Raw genomic sequence first — 16,467 nt, 5'->3', positions numbered from 1 at the left:
CTGATGGCCAGGCTGAGTCATGGTGGCCAGAGTAGCCATGCGGGGATGCCAGGGCTGTGTGCTGTGAGCTGGCACTGGCTGCTAATTAACATCCATGGGAGCTGCTGCTTGGACGCGCCCTCTTTTAAGAGCCTCTTCACATTGTTCCTGGTGGGAATTTCTTTTCTTTTAAGAGAGGCAGCATGAGCTTAGATCCTCTGAAGACAGAAGCCGACCCCACTCACTTCTGCTCCTTGTTCCATTCCCTGCCTTCACTTCCTGGCAACTCAGGAGTGAGGCTGTCTTGAGTGAAGCCACAGCGATCAACTCCAAGGCCAGAAAGGAGTTATGGAGTGTACCTTCCTGGATGGAATTGCTGTCTTCCCGTAGAGTTACGCAGAAAGTGCATTTCCTCGTCAGCCACCTGACAGCAATAACTCCCCTTTATGTAGAACTTTACAGCTAAGGCAGCTGTTCACCGATGTCTCAGGCAAGCCACTTTACCACCCTATGCCTCAGTTTTCCTATCTGCAAAATAAGGATAATTTTAGAATTCCACTATCTGCAATCTTCCAGATAGGGTTGTTGCGAGAATTTACTACATCAATATATGTAGCACTCACAGAACCGTGCCTGGCATATAGCAATGCTGCTACTGTTACTTTTATTTTTAGAGACAGGGTCTTGCTCTGTCGCATAGACTGGAGTGCAGTGGCACCATCATAGCTCACAGCAGCCTTAAACTCCTGGCCTCAAGCAGTCCCCCTGCTGTAACCTTGAAAAACACTGGGATTGCAGGCATAAGCCACCACACCTGGCCTATTTTAATTCTTTTCTTGTTTAATCTGGCTTTGATTTTCACAGCACCAAGTGATTGGCGGTATTGCAATTCCATTTTCCAACAAAGGAATCTGAGACTCAGAGAGGTTAAATAAAGTAGTCATAGCTAACATTTACTGAAGGCCTACTGTGTGCTAGGTAGGCATGGTGTAAGCACTTCCATGAATCAGTTTATTTGGTTTGATACCAGCACTTCCAGGTAGGTGACATTATTATCATCAACCCCACTTTACAGATGAAGAAATGCAGGCTTAGAATGGCTGATGTGCAAGTGCGTATTATACACTGGGGCTCTTGTGAAAATGCAGTTTTAGTGGATCTGGGGCAGGGCCTGAGTGTCTCAGTTTCTGAAATGTTCCGAGGTGATGTTAATGCTGCTGGTCCATGGGCCAGATTGGAGTGGGGTGGGATTAACTAAAGTGCCTTGGGTTAGATGCTGGTAAGAGGCAAGGCTGAGATTTGAACTCAAGTACTCAAACCCTGAATCTTTTCCTTTTCCCATCCTATGATGCAGCTTCTCACTCTGAACATGACTGTATTATAAATGAGTGATAAGATCTCCTGGCTCTTTAATGGGCAGTGGCTTTAATGCTTTTGGTTCCCTGTTTGCCTGGTCTAACAAACGATTGTTAAGTCGGCCAAACCATCAGCCTTACCATAATGGCTGTAATTTATAGCGTCAACTGGTCCCAGAACTATTCCAGGAGCTTTACATACGTATTCTCTACTCTTCTTACCTATGTGAGGTGGGTTCTAGTCTGAGTTCCATTTTGCAGATGAGGAACTTGAGTGACTTGGCAGGTCCCACCCATCACCTAGTAACGACAAAGCCATGATTAGCCCCAGGTTCTCCTGGACCCAAAATGTCTGATCTGTGGAGTGCACCACACTTCCTCTTAAACACTGCAGATGACTGTTAGACCATCACTAATTATTATCATTGCCATCAGCATCCTTTCCTATCAGTTAATGTCAGCAAGGTGACACTTCAGTTTTCACCAGATGAGCTCATTATAAACAGTGTTCTGGAGTTAATCCTTTCATGGTGGTAAAATATATGTAACATCAAACTTACCAGTTTTAGGTACACAGTTCAGTGGCATTAAGTATACTCATATTGTTGTGTAAGCATTACCATCATCCATCTCTAGAATGTTTTCACCTTCCCCAGCTGAAACGCTGTCCCCACTGAATAGTAACTCCCCTTTCCCCCTCCTCCCAGCCACTGGTAACCTCCATTCTATTTTCCATCTCTGAATTCGACTACTCTAGGGACCTCATGTACATGGAATCATATATGTCCTTTTGTGTCTGGCTTATTTCACTTAGCATAACATCTTCAGGGTTCATCCGTGTTGTAGTGAGGTTAATCCTTTTGAAATGTGAATGAATAATTACTTCCTCATTTATCTTTCTAACCCCAATTTTCATGCAATGGGGAACACCTCTGGAAAGGCTTGATAACAATAAAAACTCCAAATATTAAGGACCCGAGCCTTGAGTTCCAGGGCTCCTTTCGAGAATTGAGGCTGAACTGAATAGCACAGGGCAGGGGCAGAAGGTGGTTCTGAATCACTACGGGGCAGGGGAGCAGTCAAAACAACAAGCAAAAATGCCAGCTAGGTAGGTACCTTTCTCCAAAGCTTGCCTGCTAGTGTGTCAGCAAAATTCTGCAGCCCAGTCGCCTCCTTGCTGGAAAGTCATCCTCTCCATTTGAAGCTGATGTTCTGTTGGAGAAACTGTACGGCTTGGGAAGACCCATGTGCTCCTTCATGTACTTGCTGCTGTTCTTTGCAACCTTTAGCAAAACTTCTTATGCCCTGGAACCTTCAGCTGCTTCACTTTTAGAGTGAGGGGCAGGATTAACATCTGTTAGGGCTCTTTCAGGTCAAAGTAATTCTGAGATGTGATTATTTTTGTTTTATGATGTTTAAAATCAGTATTTCTCAAATTTCAGTTTGTCATCCTTTTCATGGATTTTTGCCTTCCCGCAGTATCCTCACTGCTATTTTACTTAATATTTTTGTTGAGTTCAGGTCACTTTTTAAAGTTCTGTCTATTTGAAAAAGAAGCCCTAAATAATTACCTTAAGTGGAAAACCAGTATCACTTACCATGAATAGAAGATAAGCTCAAAACTAAGTATAATGGAAACCAAATAGCATTCTGAAGTTCCAGCTTGGTGTTGGTTGCTGCTGCAGGCTAGGCCAGAGGCCTGGTCTCTTTGATAAATGCTAAAGAGATACTGAAGACACACCAGTGCCCAACTGAGACCTTCTTCTTGACTTAATCCAAAGAACTGAAGGTGAATCCAGAAAGGAATGAATTTTTCATTTTATTATTCAAAGTTATTTAATTCCATTATTATTTGGCATCTAAAATTTCTCTATTTCTTCACTGTCAAGAGTCCCTGGCATTGGGATAAACTCTGCTTCTAGTATAATGAAGGTAATTAACTCCCTGGATTTAAAGTTGGGAAGCAAATATATATTGAGCTCCCACTCTGGGCCAATTACTGTTGTAAGGACTTTACATACTTTATGTCATTTAATCTCCACCATGACACAGTAGGGATAGACACTCTTCCTAACGCTATTTTACAGACGAGAAAACTGAAGCTTCAGAGAGGTTTCATAACCAGTGGCCATTTCCCCTCTTATCAATAGTTGATATAAGTTCCATATGGCATTAAATCTTAGAGCCGAAGCCTAAGTTTGAATGGCTCAAGATCTGAGAACGCTCTCTCTCTCTCTCTCTCTCTCTCTGTGTGTGTGTGTGTGTGTGTGTGTGTGTGTGTTGATTAATACTGCTTTCCCATCGAAGTGCCAAGAACACAGGCTAATCTAGATTTCTATTAATCTTGTGTCAGTGGCAATGACAGTTTTACTGGGAGAGGCTGATAAACATCAGTCTGTGAGGATAGGAGTGGGCCATAACATAAACACACTTCTCCAGAACGGCTACAGAGCAAACGAGGCTGCCCAGACTCGGAGTGAAAACTCCCGGCATGAGTGTGTGCATGTGCAGCGGGTGCCTCTCACACGCACGTGTATTTGGAAGCTCATATGGTGCCCCAGGCACTGCCAGGCGGGAAGAGAATGCATTTTCCTGTGCGTAGCCATTCCATGCCTCTTCTGATTGACAGGGCACACTTCATAAAGCTTCCAACCAACTTCCTGCAAGCAAGTCAGGGGCCTTGATAAGAAAGTGGAATTCAGGGCAATGAAGTGCAATCTGAGCCCGGAGAATGCATTTTCTGAGGCTGGTTGTACACCAGCTGCTTTCAATGACATTCCATTCATTCAGGGATGACTTTTACAAAATAGGCTGCTTCTAGGGGCTGTGACCACCACAGAGCCTCGGTGGTATTCAGGCTAGGCTGTCTCTGAGCATGCGAATCATGCAGCTCATTTCCAAGCCTCAAATGGAAATCAGCTTGGAGAATGATGGAAACCTACAGGGGCTCAGCTTGCAAGGCTGGCTTAGAGTGGAGTGAAATATACAGGTGACCCAGGGGCAGGGTGGCACTGTGGTTTGAAGCTTTAGAGACACGGGGGTTTATATTGCTGCATATTAGTTACTCATCTCCTTAAATGAGTAACCTCAACTCCTTAAACCTCAATTTCCTCATCTGTTAAATGAGTTTTTCAAAAAATGTGTGGTAAAGTGGACATAACATAAAACTGACTATTTTAACCTTTTTTAGGCATGAAATGCATTCACATTGCTGTGTAAACCAGGTTTTTGTTAAGATTAGATTAAATAACTTAAAGTGTTTGGAGCAGTACCTGATAATTGGAAGTTGTTCAAAAAGTGGCAACTAAGTTTATTATTATTATTATTATTTTGCATTATATATTAATTATCTTGTGCTTTTCAAAATATAATGCCTGTACCAGTGACAAGTGTTTCTTGGGTGTGGGCAGGTGCTAAGCAGTGGATGATACAAAGATAAGGGGAGGATGTGGAACCTGCCAACTGCCTCAGGAAACTCAGAGTCTGGTAGGGAAAACAAATATATATATGTATATGTATGTATATATGTGCATATGTGTATATATGTACATATGTGTACATATACATATATATGTAAAAGCGCTGTCATAAATGATAACACATAAAACACTTCAAGAAACCAAAGGAGAAGAGAATGATTCCAAGGAGTGTGGAGTACAATGAAAACAAGGCTAGGTGAAACATTTGCATCAAACTTGAAGGTTATGAAGCACTGTTACACTCACGGTCTCATCTTATTTTTTTTTTTTGAGATTGAATCTCGCTTTGTCGCCCAGGCTGGAGTGCAGTGGTGTGATTTTGGCTCACTGCAATCTCCGCCTCTCAGGTTCAAGTGATTCTCATGCCTCAGCCTCCCGAGTAGCTGAGATTACAGGCATGCACCACCACGCCCGGCTAATTTTTGTATTTTTAGTAGAGACGGGGTTTTTCCATGTTGGCCAGGCTGGTCTCGAATTCTTGACCTCAAGTGATCCGCCTGGCCAAGGTCTCATCTCGATTGATTTCTTTTTCTTATTATTCTCATGATGATCCTGTGAGCTAGAACAGGGAAGGGATCATGGATTCCCATTTTCTGGTGGGTAAACTGAGGCTCAAGGTCATTAAGTGACAGATAGGAGCAGAGTTGGGACTGAAATATGATGACTGAAAACCCAATGCTGTGAGTCAATTAGTCCATTTCATCTTGAGTCACAAGACAGGCAAAATACAGTTCTGATCAGGGTGTGAGTGGATACAGAGGTGGTATCACCAGTTGTGTAGGTCAGGGTTTTTCTGCAGTGTGATATGCACACCACCGCAGATGCAGTATAATTGGGTAGACCACAGAGGGAGAATTCTTAAATTAATAGTTACACACTTTAATGTTCATCAGAAACATCAAGCCAGTGATTTTGTGAATGTTATTTCTCAGAGCAAGTCTAAATTAAAGTTTAAATAGAGCATCCATTTAAAGAGTAATTTCTAAGTAAGTTGCAGAGCTTGTAGTCTGCAGATTTGGTAGAACTTGTGATGGATGCCAAGGACTGCAGCTAGGAAACACTGACCTGCTTGGGCTGAGTGGTCCTTTATGAAGACTCAGGGCTGGAGAGAAAATGGCGATCCAGCCAGCAGACCCACCCAGGTGCCCTTCATCCACTCTGTGTGCTGTGTAGTGTGAATTGATCCAACACAGACATAATCTGGAATGCTAACAAGTCTCCCTGGGTCTTGCTTCTCTTTGTAGATTGCTGACTTTGGGCTTTCCAACCTGTACCAGAAGGATAAGTTCTTACAAACGTTTTGTGGGAGTCCACTCTATGCATCTCCTGAGATTGTCAATGGGAGACCTTACCGAGGGCCAGAGGTGAGCAGCTTGCCCGATGTGTATGGGGCAGGGGAGTGGAGGGAGAAGAGGGAGGAAGGGCAAAAACTGGATTCGAGAAATGCTTAAAAAAACAGAGCCTAAAAAAGCAAGCAAGGAAAACGTTTCCTTATACGATTATAAAAGCAGTTAATGTATACTCCTGGGAGGAAATTTGGGAAACCCAGAAAAGCCTAAAGGAGAAAATAAAGGTACCTGCCATCCCCCTAGAAAAGATAATCACTTAAAACTCTAGTGACTTTTAAATCGTTCCCAATGTAGATCTCTGCATTTCAAAAATAATTGAGATCAAGTTAATAAAAGGCAAGATATACATATGTATGTGACACACATATGTATATCTTGCCCTTTACTATGAAAACTATCTTGTGGCAATTTCCAAATTCATTATTAAAAACATGATTTTAATGACATTTTATCAATGAATATACCAAAATTTATTTAGTAATGTCTAGATGTGAACGTTTAGTTTTTTCCCTATTATATCAAAACAGACAAAACAAACAAACAAAAAATTGCCTCACTCTGGGGTAAATATCCTTTTTGTATACATTTTTGGCAGCAAGCATATCTGACTAAGGAAATACATTTTAATGACATCTTCTAATTCATGAGAAATACATTTCCCTACATGCTAGCGCTTTCAAGGGCCACTGTAAGATATGGGTATGTGGAAATTTTATTTTGAAAATGAGTGAGTTGTGAGTGATGATTCTCTTTTTGAAAGATGGTTCTCTTTTCAGAGAAGTTCATCCACTCAGTATCCTTTAAATAGCAGCTGCTCAGTGTGTTGAAATGTTTTCTTTCAAATATTTATGTGTTTGAGAGTGTTTGGGGGCAGGGCTGAAGGGTAAAGAGAAGGATGCCAAGACCATCTATTAACTTCAATGAAGAGAAAGTCTTTCTAAAATAAGAATGTGAGGGAGGAGCATAGAACTCAATTTACAAACTTGTAGAAACTCGACACGAAATTTCTCATAGATAACGAATATTTTGGTCTTCGATGACCTGTTTTTGAGGTTCCAGGCTAGCAGTCTGTGATCTGGTCAGCAAACTCCTTTATTTGGCCACCTTAGTTTTTATTAAAAAAATTGAACAAACATGTAATAATTGGAAGATTTCATGTAAAAGTTTGGTTTCTGACTTCTCTTGTAAAACCAAAGAATCGAGCAGTGCTGGGCCCATGTTACTACATGGCAGCAATTAGCTAAGGAGAGGCTGTCTGCCTAAGACGGGTGAATGTACTGTACAGTTTGTCTCCATCCCCAACACTCTATGTCATAACCCCAATTCTTTCTTGCTTTGTGTATATCTGTTAAGATTTCAGTTTGTAATTCCTGATTCATTTGAAGAAAGTGCAGGAAGGAATTGATTCCTGGATTAGGAATGAAGAGCCCCGCATCCCAGTTTTACCTCCGTCACTGGGGCAGGGCCTCAGGAGAAACCATTTAGGTTCTTCGTGCCTCAGTATTCTCATCTGTTAAATGGGGCTGAAAATAGTCCTGGCTCTAACTGCTTCACAAAATTGTAGTGAGGATTAAAGAAGATAATCTGTTTAAGAAAGTTCTTTACTAGTTGGGACCACTGGCCTCTGTTCAGAATGTAAAGGTCAGGCTCTGTAGCAGGTCCCAGCTGCTTTGCTGTCAGGTGTCAGGCTGCACTAGGAACCTATCTTCCAGGTGCTAAATTCAGTTCCTGGGGGTGTTGGGGGTGGCTGCTCACAGGCTATGATGCTAATGGTTTGGAAGGCATCTTGGGATCTGTTTCCCAGCTCTCCTATATGTGCTGTCTCTCTGCTCCAGGTGGACAGCTGGGCCCTGGGTGTGTTGCTTTACACTCTTGTTTATGGAACAATGCCCTTCGATGGTTTCGATCACAAAAACCTCATTCGGCAAATCAGCAGCGGAGAGTACCGGGAGCCAACACAGCCCTCAGGTGCGTGCCCTGTGGAGGGAGGGTCAGAGGTGGAGGGGAGAGAGATCTGCTTACCCAACTCTTATTTTCTGCTTTTGTTTTAGTATGTCTGTCTGGAGTCACCTGGTTTTCCTCTTTCTTCTTCCCAGAAGTGTCATCCTTGGCAAAACTGGCTTATTAGGCTGCTTTCCCCAAACCTTCCCAAGGGAAATTTTCAGAGCACACCTTCTAGGAGTCCTGTTTGCTTGCTTTGTGGATCTGGGCAAGTCACTTAATCTTTGGATTCAGATTCTCCACCATAAATAAAAACGTTGGAAAAGATATTAGATGAGGTCTCTCCCAGTCTGAGTAGACGTAGAAACCACTCACCTGAGAATGTAAATACTGTGAGGGTGGCCACTGCTCTGTCTCTCACTACTGTGCCACTGGCATGGGGCATGGCTCATGGGTACTGTCTCATTATTGATTTCTGTATAACAACTCTACCCCATCTGCCCCTACAAAACAAACTCAGTGGCTTACACAACCATGAAATCATCTCTTTCACCCCTGTGGGTTGGGAAGTGCTCTTATGGCCTTCCTCTCCTACAGTTGTAAGCAGATGGCAGTTGGGGCTGCTGCTGGGGCTGAATGGTGGACCTTCCTCAGTGCTCTCTGAGGTGCCACCCCACAGTGGCAGCTTGGGGTTCTAAGAAGGAGGAATAAAAAGTTGCCGAGCTTTCTTTCTTTTTTTTAAAATTTTTCTTGAGAGAGTATCTCGCTCTGTTGCCCAGGCTGGAGTGCCAGTGCCATGTCCATGCTTGTACCCAGATTGTGTCACATCTGCTGTGTTCTATTGGTCAAGACAACCATGGTCATGAGCTTCATCTCTTGATGGGGAACATCATGCCTGTATAGAGAGTGTGTACAGCTGGCCATCATTGGTCATTTTTGTTAACAAATGAAGTTAACATTGGCACTTCATTTATATACATACTATACACATGCATATATATATATGTATATCTGTATACCTACACATACACAGTTGATTCTCATTCATAGTAGTTATGTTCTACAAAGTTGCTACAAACACTGAATTTGTGAATATTGAACCATTGCTCCTAGGGGAAATAGAGGGTTAGGTTCCTGAGAGCCTCTGCTCACAATATTTTTGTTAACTGATTGATATATAACCTTGTTTTATGTGTGTCTCTGTTTAAAGACACCTTATTTAATCTATATTATTAATTCATTAACATCAAACTCAACAGCCAACAGCACTGTAATTCATGCCTAAACAAAACTGATCTAAGACACTTATCTTCTCCATAAGGCACATCACAGCCTTCTTGAGCTTAGGAACACTGAACAGTGCTTCAGCACTGTTTTGGGGAGGCATTTAAAAAGAGGAATCACCAATAAAAATTCCAAAAAATGTGAGAAATACAGCACTAAATAGACTGAGAAAAGGACAATTTGTATAATAGTATGAGAACTGAAATAAGAAGGCAGAGTGTTGCCTTGTTTGACCTCCGCTGTGAATACATATGTGTGTTGGGGTGACTCAAACTTTTTGCTGCTCTGTGCATATGCAAAAATGACTGCAAAAGAGCTGCGAATATTGATTTTGAGGTTACCAATAAATTTTAGCAAGTAGGCAAATTTGCAAATACAGACTCTATGGATAATGAGGCTAGACGGTTGTATGTGTATATATACAGATATGCATTATCTCTCTCTCTATATATAATTTTTTCAACAAGCCAGCCTGTTCTTTTTGGAAAAATTCAGAGTGACCTCTAAAGTGGTCTTCTTTGCCTCACCAGCTAACTGATGCCAATGCGGTTCCTGGCACATTGTAGGCGTTCAAGAAATACTTATTGAATGACTGAGGATGATCATCTTGGTACTTTTCAGGGGTGTTTCTTGCCCCAGTCCCTATTACCAGGCCTTTGCCAGCTTCTCATTCGCTTACATAAGCAGCTGAGGGGAGGTGGCAGCTTCCAAGAATATAATTCATCCCAATTGGGGGAACACAGTTTGAACCTAAAAGTCAGTTTATAAGCTGTGAGAGTCAGTTGGTTCCTGTGGCCTTCTCAGCATCCCTTTAGGGGTTTTCCCTAATTCTCTGGCAGCAGAAATTTGCAGGTAGAATTTTCAGACAGGCTGTGAATGGGAAGCAGGTATAGATCACTTCTCTGATCTGATAGCTCAGTAGAAGATGGCTTATGTCAGAGAGGGAAAGAAGGCAAGCTCACTGAGTGTTGGTCTCAGAACCTGGCCAGGACCTTGGGGCGAGGCCAGCTTTGGAGACGGCCATGCTTACTGCCCAGGTGTTCCAGGTAAGTGCCTCTGAGCCACACTCCATGTTCTGTCTCTGGCATGCTTTTCCAGTGACTGCAGGTGCTGTGTGTTTATACAAGCCCACCTTTGGAGGAATAAAGAAAGCCATGGTTATCTACACCTGTTTTTCCTCTGGTAAAATGATATTCGCCAAAGGAATGGTGGGGCACCTCTCAGGGTCAAGTCTGGATTCTTTCTTGGTTACCTGACCTTCCACATTTTCTAAAGATTCAAGATGATGAAAAGCTTAGTAGTTCTATGACATTTCCTCACTTACAGGGAAAACATGCCATGATGTGATGGCAGCCTGGCCTGTGGTTCCAAGTCTTGATTATGCTTTTGATGGATGATCTGAAAGGCTGGGGCTTCCTGCTCCATAATGTGGCTGGACCAGGTCTCCAGATGGATTTTTCCTAGAGGGAGTGTGTGTCTTTCATCACTCCTGGAGGGTCCCACTATCACAAAGCCAGAAGCTCCCACATAATGCCCAATTCTTTTTGTCCCTTGTCCCTTAGATGCTCGAGGACTCATACGGTGGATGCTGATGGTGAACCCCGATCGCCGGGCCACTATTGAGGACATTGCCAACCACTGGTGGGTGAACTGGGGCTATAAGAGCAGCGTGTGTGACTGTGATGCCCTCCATGACTCTGAGTCCCCACTCCTGGCTCGGATCATTGACTGGCACCACCGTTCCACAGGGCTGCAGGCTGACACCGAAGCCAAAATGAAGGGCCTGGCCAAACCCACGACCTCTGAGGTCATGCTAGAGCGGCAGCGGTCGCTGAAGAAGTCCAAGAAAGAGAATGACTTTGCTCAGTCTGGTCAGGATGCAGTGCCTGAAAGCCCATCCAAGTTGAGTTCTAAGAGGCCCAAGGGGATCCTGAAGAAGCGAAGCAACAGCGAGCATCGCTCTCACAGCACTGGCTTCATTGAAGGTGTAGTTGGTCCTGCCTTACCCTCTACTTTCAAGATGGAGCAGGACTTGTGCAGGACTGGCGTGCTCCTCCCAAGCTCACCAGAGGCAGAGGTGCCGGGAAAACTCAGCCCCAAGCAGTCGGCCACGATGCCCAAGAAAGGCATCTTGAAAAAGACCCAGCAGAGAGAATCAGGTTACTACTCTTCCCCAGAGCGCAGTGAGTCTTCGGAGCTGTTGGACAGTAATGATGTGATGGGCAGCAGCATCCCCTCCCCCAGTCCCCCGGACCCAGCCAGGGTAACCTCCCACAGCCTCTCTTGCCGGAGGAAGGGCATCTTGAAACACAGCAGCAAATACTCAGCGGGCACCATGGACCCAGCCCTGGTCAGCCCTGAAATGCCCACACTGGAATCCCTGTCAGAGCCTGGTGTCCCTGCCGAGGGCCTCTCCCGGAGCTACAGCCGTCCTTCCAGTGTCATCAGCGATGACAGCGTGCTGTCCAGCGACTCTTTTGACTTGCTGGATTTGCAGGAGAATCGCCCTGCCCGCCAGCGCATCCGCAGCTGCGTCTCTGCAGAAAACTTCCTCCAGATCCAGGACTTTGAGGGGCTCCAGAACCGGCCCCGGCCCCAGTACCTGAAGCGGTACCGGAACCGGCTGGCAGACAGCAGCTTCTCCCTCCTCACAGACATGGATGATGTGACTCAGGTCTACAAGCAAGCGCTGGAGATCTGCAGCAAGCTCAACTAGCATTCCAGGGTGCCAGGGGCGGGCGGGGGTACGAGGGAGGAAGGGGAGCAAGACTTGGGCTCACAGGCTGGTTACCTCTTTGCTGGCCGTGACAACAGACTGAAAAAGGATTGGCACTGTCTCACTTGGCCAAGTTTGCAGCCTTGAGCCAACACCTAAAAGGGAGAGGTGGGCTCTTCTGCCAGTTCTGTCAATTGTCAGTCAGAATTTGGGCCCTGTTTGGCATTTGCTTTATGGCACCTCCTAGAGGACCAGCTGTCCAGGGGCGGTGGTATTGACCGGCGCTCAGTGGGTGGAGAGGAAGCATATGTGGAAGGAGCATTTCCTTAGAAGTCATCCAGATGCTTCTGGAGGAGGGGCAGGAGACACTTGGGCTGTTTGCCTTGGGTGAGCCCAAAGAACTTGCCCCTTTTCTCCTTGCATTAGCAAGCTAGGTCTGGCTGCATGGAGCTGGCAAGTAGATTTCAGCAACTTGAGCTTGAGTTGATGATCAATTAATAGTGGCTGCCAGTTGTGCTGGCGTAAGTGGCCCACATCATGGGGAAGGAGTGCTGTGATTGACTAGTAATGGCTACCACGGGAAAGGGAAGGGGAAGCAGTAGCACTAATGCTATGTAGTTGTCATCTTTGATCTGGCTAGGCCCTGGGAATCGGGTTTAGTCATCCTGTGGGATCTATGTTAACTCTTTCATGCCACTGGTGAGGCATTTGTTAATTTGCTACTCAACTTTGAGGAAAGACAGGGCCTTGGTCAGAGAGAGAATGCTCTGAACTCTGCTAAGGACATAGAGTCAGCCCATGGTGATTTAGCTCCTTGCTGTTCACCTCCTCTTTCCTGATGTCTGCCTTGCTCTACAGCACAACCTCTTGAGGGTGGACAGGGAGAAAGATGATGGTGTCAGAGGTCAAAACTATTATATATGACAGGGCACAAGATGGTCTGTGATCTTTGCACAGATGAATGGAAGTTGATGCACACCAACAAGAGGCAACTTGTCACTTTCTTTCTCAATATTAACTGGAATGCTGCCTCTTGGGTTCTCACCTGCATGGATGCTTTGAGATGGATGTGATACTGTCCATATTCTCCAGAGGATTACCTGGCTGAACCATTGGCTCTGTTCACCAGTGACAGATGGTTTCCCCATCCACTGAGTGTAGCATCCTCAGAGGTAGGCAAGTTTGCTTCTAGGGAGTTAGCATGTAGATGGGATATTGGGATGAGGAAAGGAAAATTAGGTAGATGGTGCTTTTTTCCCCCAAATCTAAGTATTCTATGTCATGGTTTTAAACTTTGACATGAACTCCTGGGCTTTGGGGGAAGAGAAAGTTCCATTCATTTAAATGAATAAGGTGTTGAAAGAGTGCAGGGGGTTGGGAGGAAGCACGAAAGAGAGGGAACATTTCCTTAGGTGTTACCCAGATGGTTCTGGGGGAGGCAGAAAAGAGGTGCGGCAGGACTCTTATCTTAAAAAGTAAACAAAACAAAACAAAACAAAAAACTAGATATGTAATTTCTAAACACCCAGATCACAATGACAAGATGCCACTCCAACCATGGGACACCTTCATGATACTAGGTTTGGACTTCCTGGTCTCTGGGATGACTTCAGATTCTGCTGGCCAAGGCAAATTGAACTCAGTTCAAGATGGCTACCACTGGTAGACGTGTAGGTAGAAAAGAGGACTGGTCTTGGGAACATCTTTGGAAAAACCAACAAACAATAGTTCTAGGGAGATGAGAAAAAAATTCACCTTACAGTGCTAAGAAAGTGCATTAGAATGGAATTGCCCTTTCCTTAAGGAGACAGTTTGGGCTCTCCCCTTGCCACCAGCTCTGGTGTTTTGGCTTATGCATTCCTTCAGGTTGAGCTGAGCAGTGTGTTATGGGAAGCTGCTCAATTTCCTTTCATTCAATTCCACCTCCTTCCTGAACTCTAATAGAGGTTAAAAGGGAAAAAAAAAAATCTGTAGATAGCAAATTGTGTGTGTGTGGGGGGGTGGGGGTGTGGGTGCATGGAGGACAACCTGCAACTCTGAGCTCCCTACTTCCTGCCTCATTTCATGCAGTCTTTTCTGAACAGCCTATGCTGCTGCCCTGCTGGCCCCTTGTGCACGGCAGCTGGCCATGTCCGTAGCTGTCAGTATGATGTAGATCTAGCTCCTACCTACTGGTTGATGTGTTTTTTCCTTTTGCCAAGTGATTGAGTCTGTTTAGTAGTTTCCATCATTCTAGTCTTTAAGTAAAAATGACACTATTGAGGAAAGTCAGTCTACTCCCTTCTTCCTCCCCCCAAACACGTGTTCTCTTTTGTCAGGAAACTCAGCCAGTGGACTGTGGCAGAGAAAGTCTTCCACTCAGAGGCAGAGACTGAGTTAAGTCATAAGTGGCCTTAGGCATCTGCATTGTTTGCGGGGGTTAAGTTTTCCTTCCAGTGAGGGCTGGAGGGATGAATTAGCTGGTACCTGAAGCCCTGCTTAGCTCTGACACTCTGCCAACATCCTCTGATTCTAGGTGTGGTGTTGACTGTCCTTTCAAGGAAAAACTTGCAATAGAGGGAAAAGCCATTAAAGCAGCTCCCTGCTTCATCATTAAGTCCTGTCATCCCTACCAGCCAATCCCAGTCAAAGAAGTTATGCTTTATTCACTTCTGTGGAATTACAAGTGAGAGACACTTTTAGGACCTGATGGACAAAGCAGGAGATTCACTGTCAGCTTTCCTGGTCCTCTCCTTACTTCTGTGGGCCTTGCACCGTCTTAGTTTACACATCTGCCAAAGGGGTAGAATTACACTTCTTTTTACAGGTAAATGTCAAGGCACAATCAGTTTTCAGGAAGTGCTTCAAGACCCCAGGTGAAATGAAAATGCTAAGTACCCTCTGAATGGCCATCCCTGTTACCAGGTGCTGCTTCTTCAGATGATGGGGAGCACTTTTCAGGGTGAAATTCAGGCGAGTTTTGCCCAGGCCTGCTGTCTTGAGTACAAATGTGAATGATCGACTGACTGCTTGTTGCCAAACTGGAAATGTTCTGTAGGGATTTACTGGCATGGTATCATTCCTAGAAGAAAAAAAGAGAGAAACTTGACTGCACATTAAAAAAAAAAAAAAAATCCACATTGTGACTTTTATTTAATTTCTATTTTTTTTGGTAATAAAAAGTTGACTTTTTTATTTGAATTTGTCTTTTTTATTTATTGGTCTGAAAGGCATTTCAAAGGTATTATAATAATATATTGGTGTAATTTAATTGGTGCAACATGCTTTATGGCTCCTGTCAAAATTGGTTTTCACTCATTTGATTGGTTTGAGCCCGGAACAGCCTACAGGGGAAAAACAAGCTGGATAACCACCCAAAGTGTTTGTATTTTCATTGGAAACTGATTTTTGTTTCATTTTGTTTTTTGTTTCTGTTTTTATTTTTAAGTTAAATAAATTGCAATGAACTGAACCAGAGACCTTGCTTCTTTATTTGGTGGTTTTTTCTCAGTCAAGTAAGTGACAGAATCAATATAAGTAACAGAGACCTACCCAAATGAGCTTAAGCACAAAAGGGAATTTATTCGAAGTTCTCAGAAGAGGAAATGCAGCTTGCAATGCCGCTGGAATTAAGAATTGGAGTGGTGGATTGAAGAGGACAGTATGCCCTCTTTTCTGCTTCTCTTTGCTTATCAGCTTTCTTCTCCTTTTGTAGCCTGGCTTTCTTCTCCCTGATTGTGGAACCCACCTTGGCTTATCCCGTAGCTTCCAAATTTACATGTTCTCAGTCTTGGTTTCCAAAAGAGACTACTCACCAGGTTCCTTAGTTCTGAACTGGAGACGTCATCAAAGGCTAACACTCAGCCACGCTCTTTCTCCGCATTTCAGTTTCCTGTGCCTGCCCTTTCCCTAGGCACTCCCCTCTATCCCAAGGGCAGGAAGTTGCTAATCTGATTGGGATTAATCAGAGTCCAAGATCAGTGGGTCACGATTTCCTAATGGGGAAGGCCACTCACGGCTCTGCCTAGAATGACAGTATCTTGAGTCCCATTTTGCCACTGTTTCTTGTGTAAATAGACCCTCCAGAAAGCTCTTGGAAGGAGAGGTGCATCATAGAGCAAGATTGAAGAGTTCCTGGATCCTGGCCATAATATCAAGTGACATCAAACCCTACCCTAGTATCAAACATTAGAGAGTGATGCTGTGCACAGAATAGTAGTGTTTTAGGATCCATGCCAGAAAAGTCTGACTTTCCAAAGAAATTACAACTTGCACCCCTTTTCTAGTTTACTGGAAGAACATCTGATGTAGCATTGTCACATTTAGCAAATAAAACTACAGAATGCCTAGTTACATTTGAACTTCACATATACTATGAATAATTT

At 44.1% G+C, this 16,467-nt stretch overlaps 1 protein-coding gene across 1 annotated transcript in view; it reads left to right on the top strand.

The window, feature by feature from the left end:
* The window catches only part of NUAK1 (NUAK family kinase 1), a 75,648-nt gene extending 60,094 nt beyond the window's left edge, over nucleotides 1-15,554 (top strand). Inside the window, exons 5-7 of the mRNA XM_004053807.5 lie at nucleotides 6,058-6,177; nucleotides 7,998-8,130; nucleotides 10,950-15,554. Of these exons, the coding sequence (XP_004053855.1) occupies nucleotides 6,058-6,177; nucleotides 7,998-8,130; nucleotides 10,950-12,103 (1,407 nt within the window). The 3' untranslated portion in view covers nucleotides 12,104-15,554. The remainder of the gene's footprint in view (nucleotides 1-6,057; nucleotides 6,178-7,997; nucleotides 8,131-10,949) is intronic.
* The last annotated feature ends 913 nt before the right edge of the window (nucleotides 15,555-16,467 follow it).

This window comes from Gorilla gorilla, chromosome 10 (assembly GCF_029281585.2).
Source record: "Gorilla gorilla gorilla isolate KB3781 chromosome 10, NHGRI_mGorGor1-v2.1_pri, whole genome shotgun sequence".
In the NCBI taxonomy this organism is placed as follows: Eukaryota; Metazoa; Chordata; class Mammalia; order Primates; family Hominidae; genus Gorilla; species Gorilla gorilla.
The sequence above is the reverse complement of the archived record's forward strand: the minus strand, read 5'-3'. Positions and strand labels throughout refer to the sequence as shown.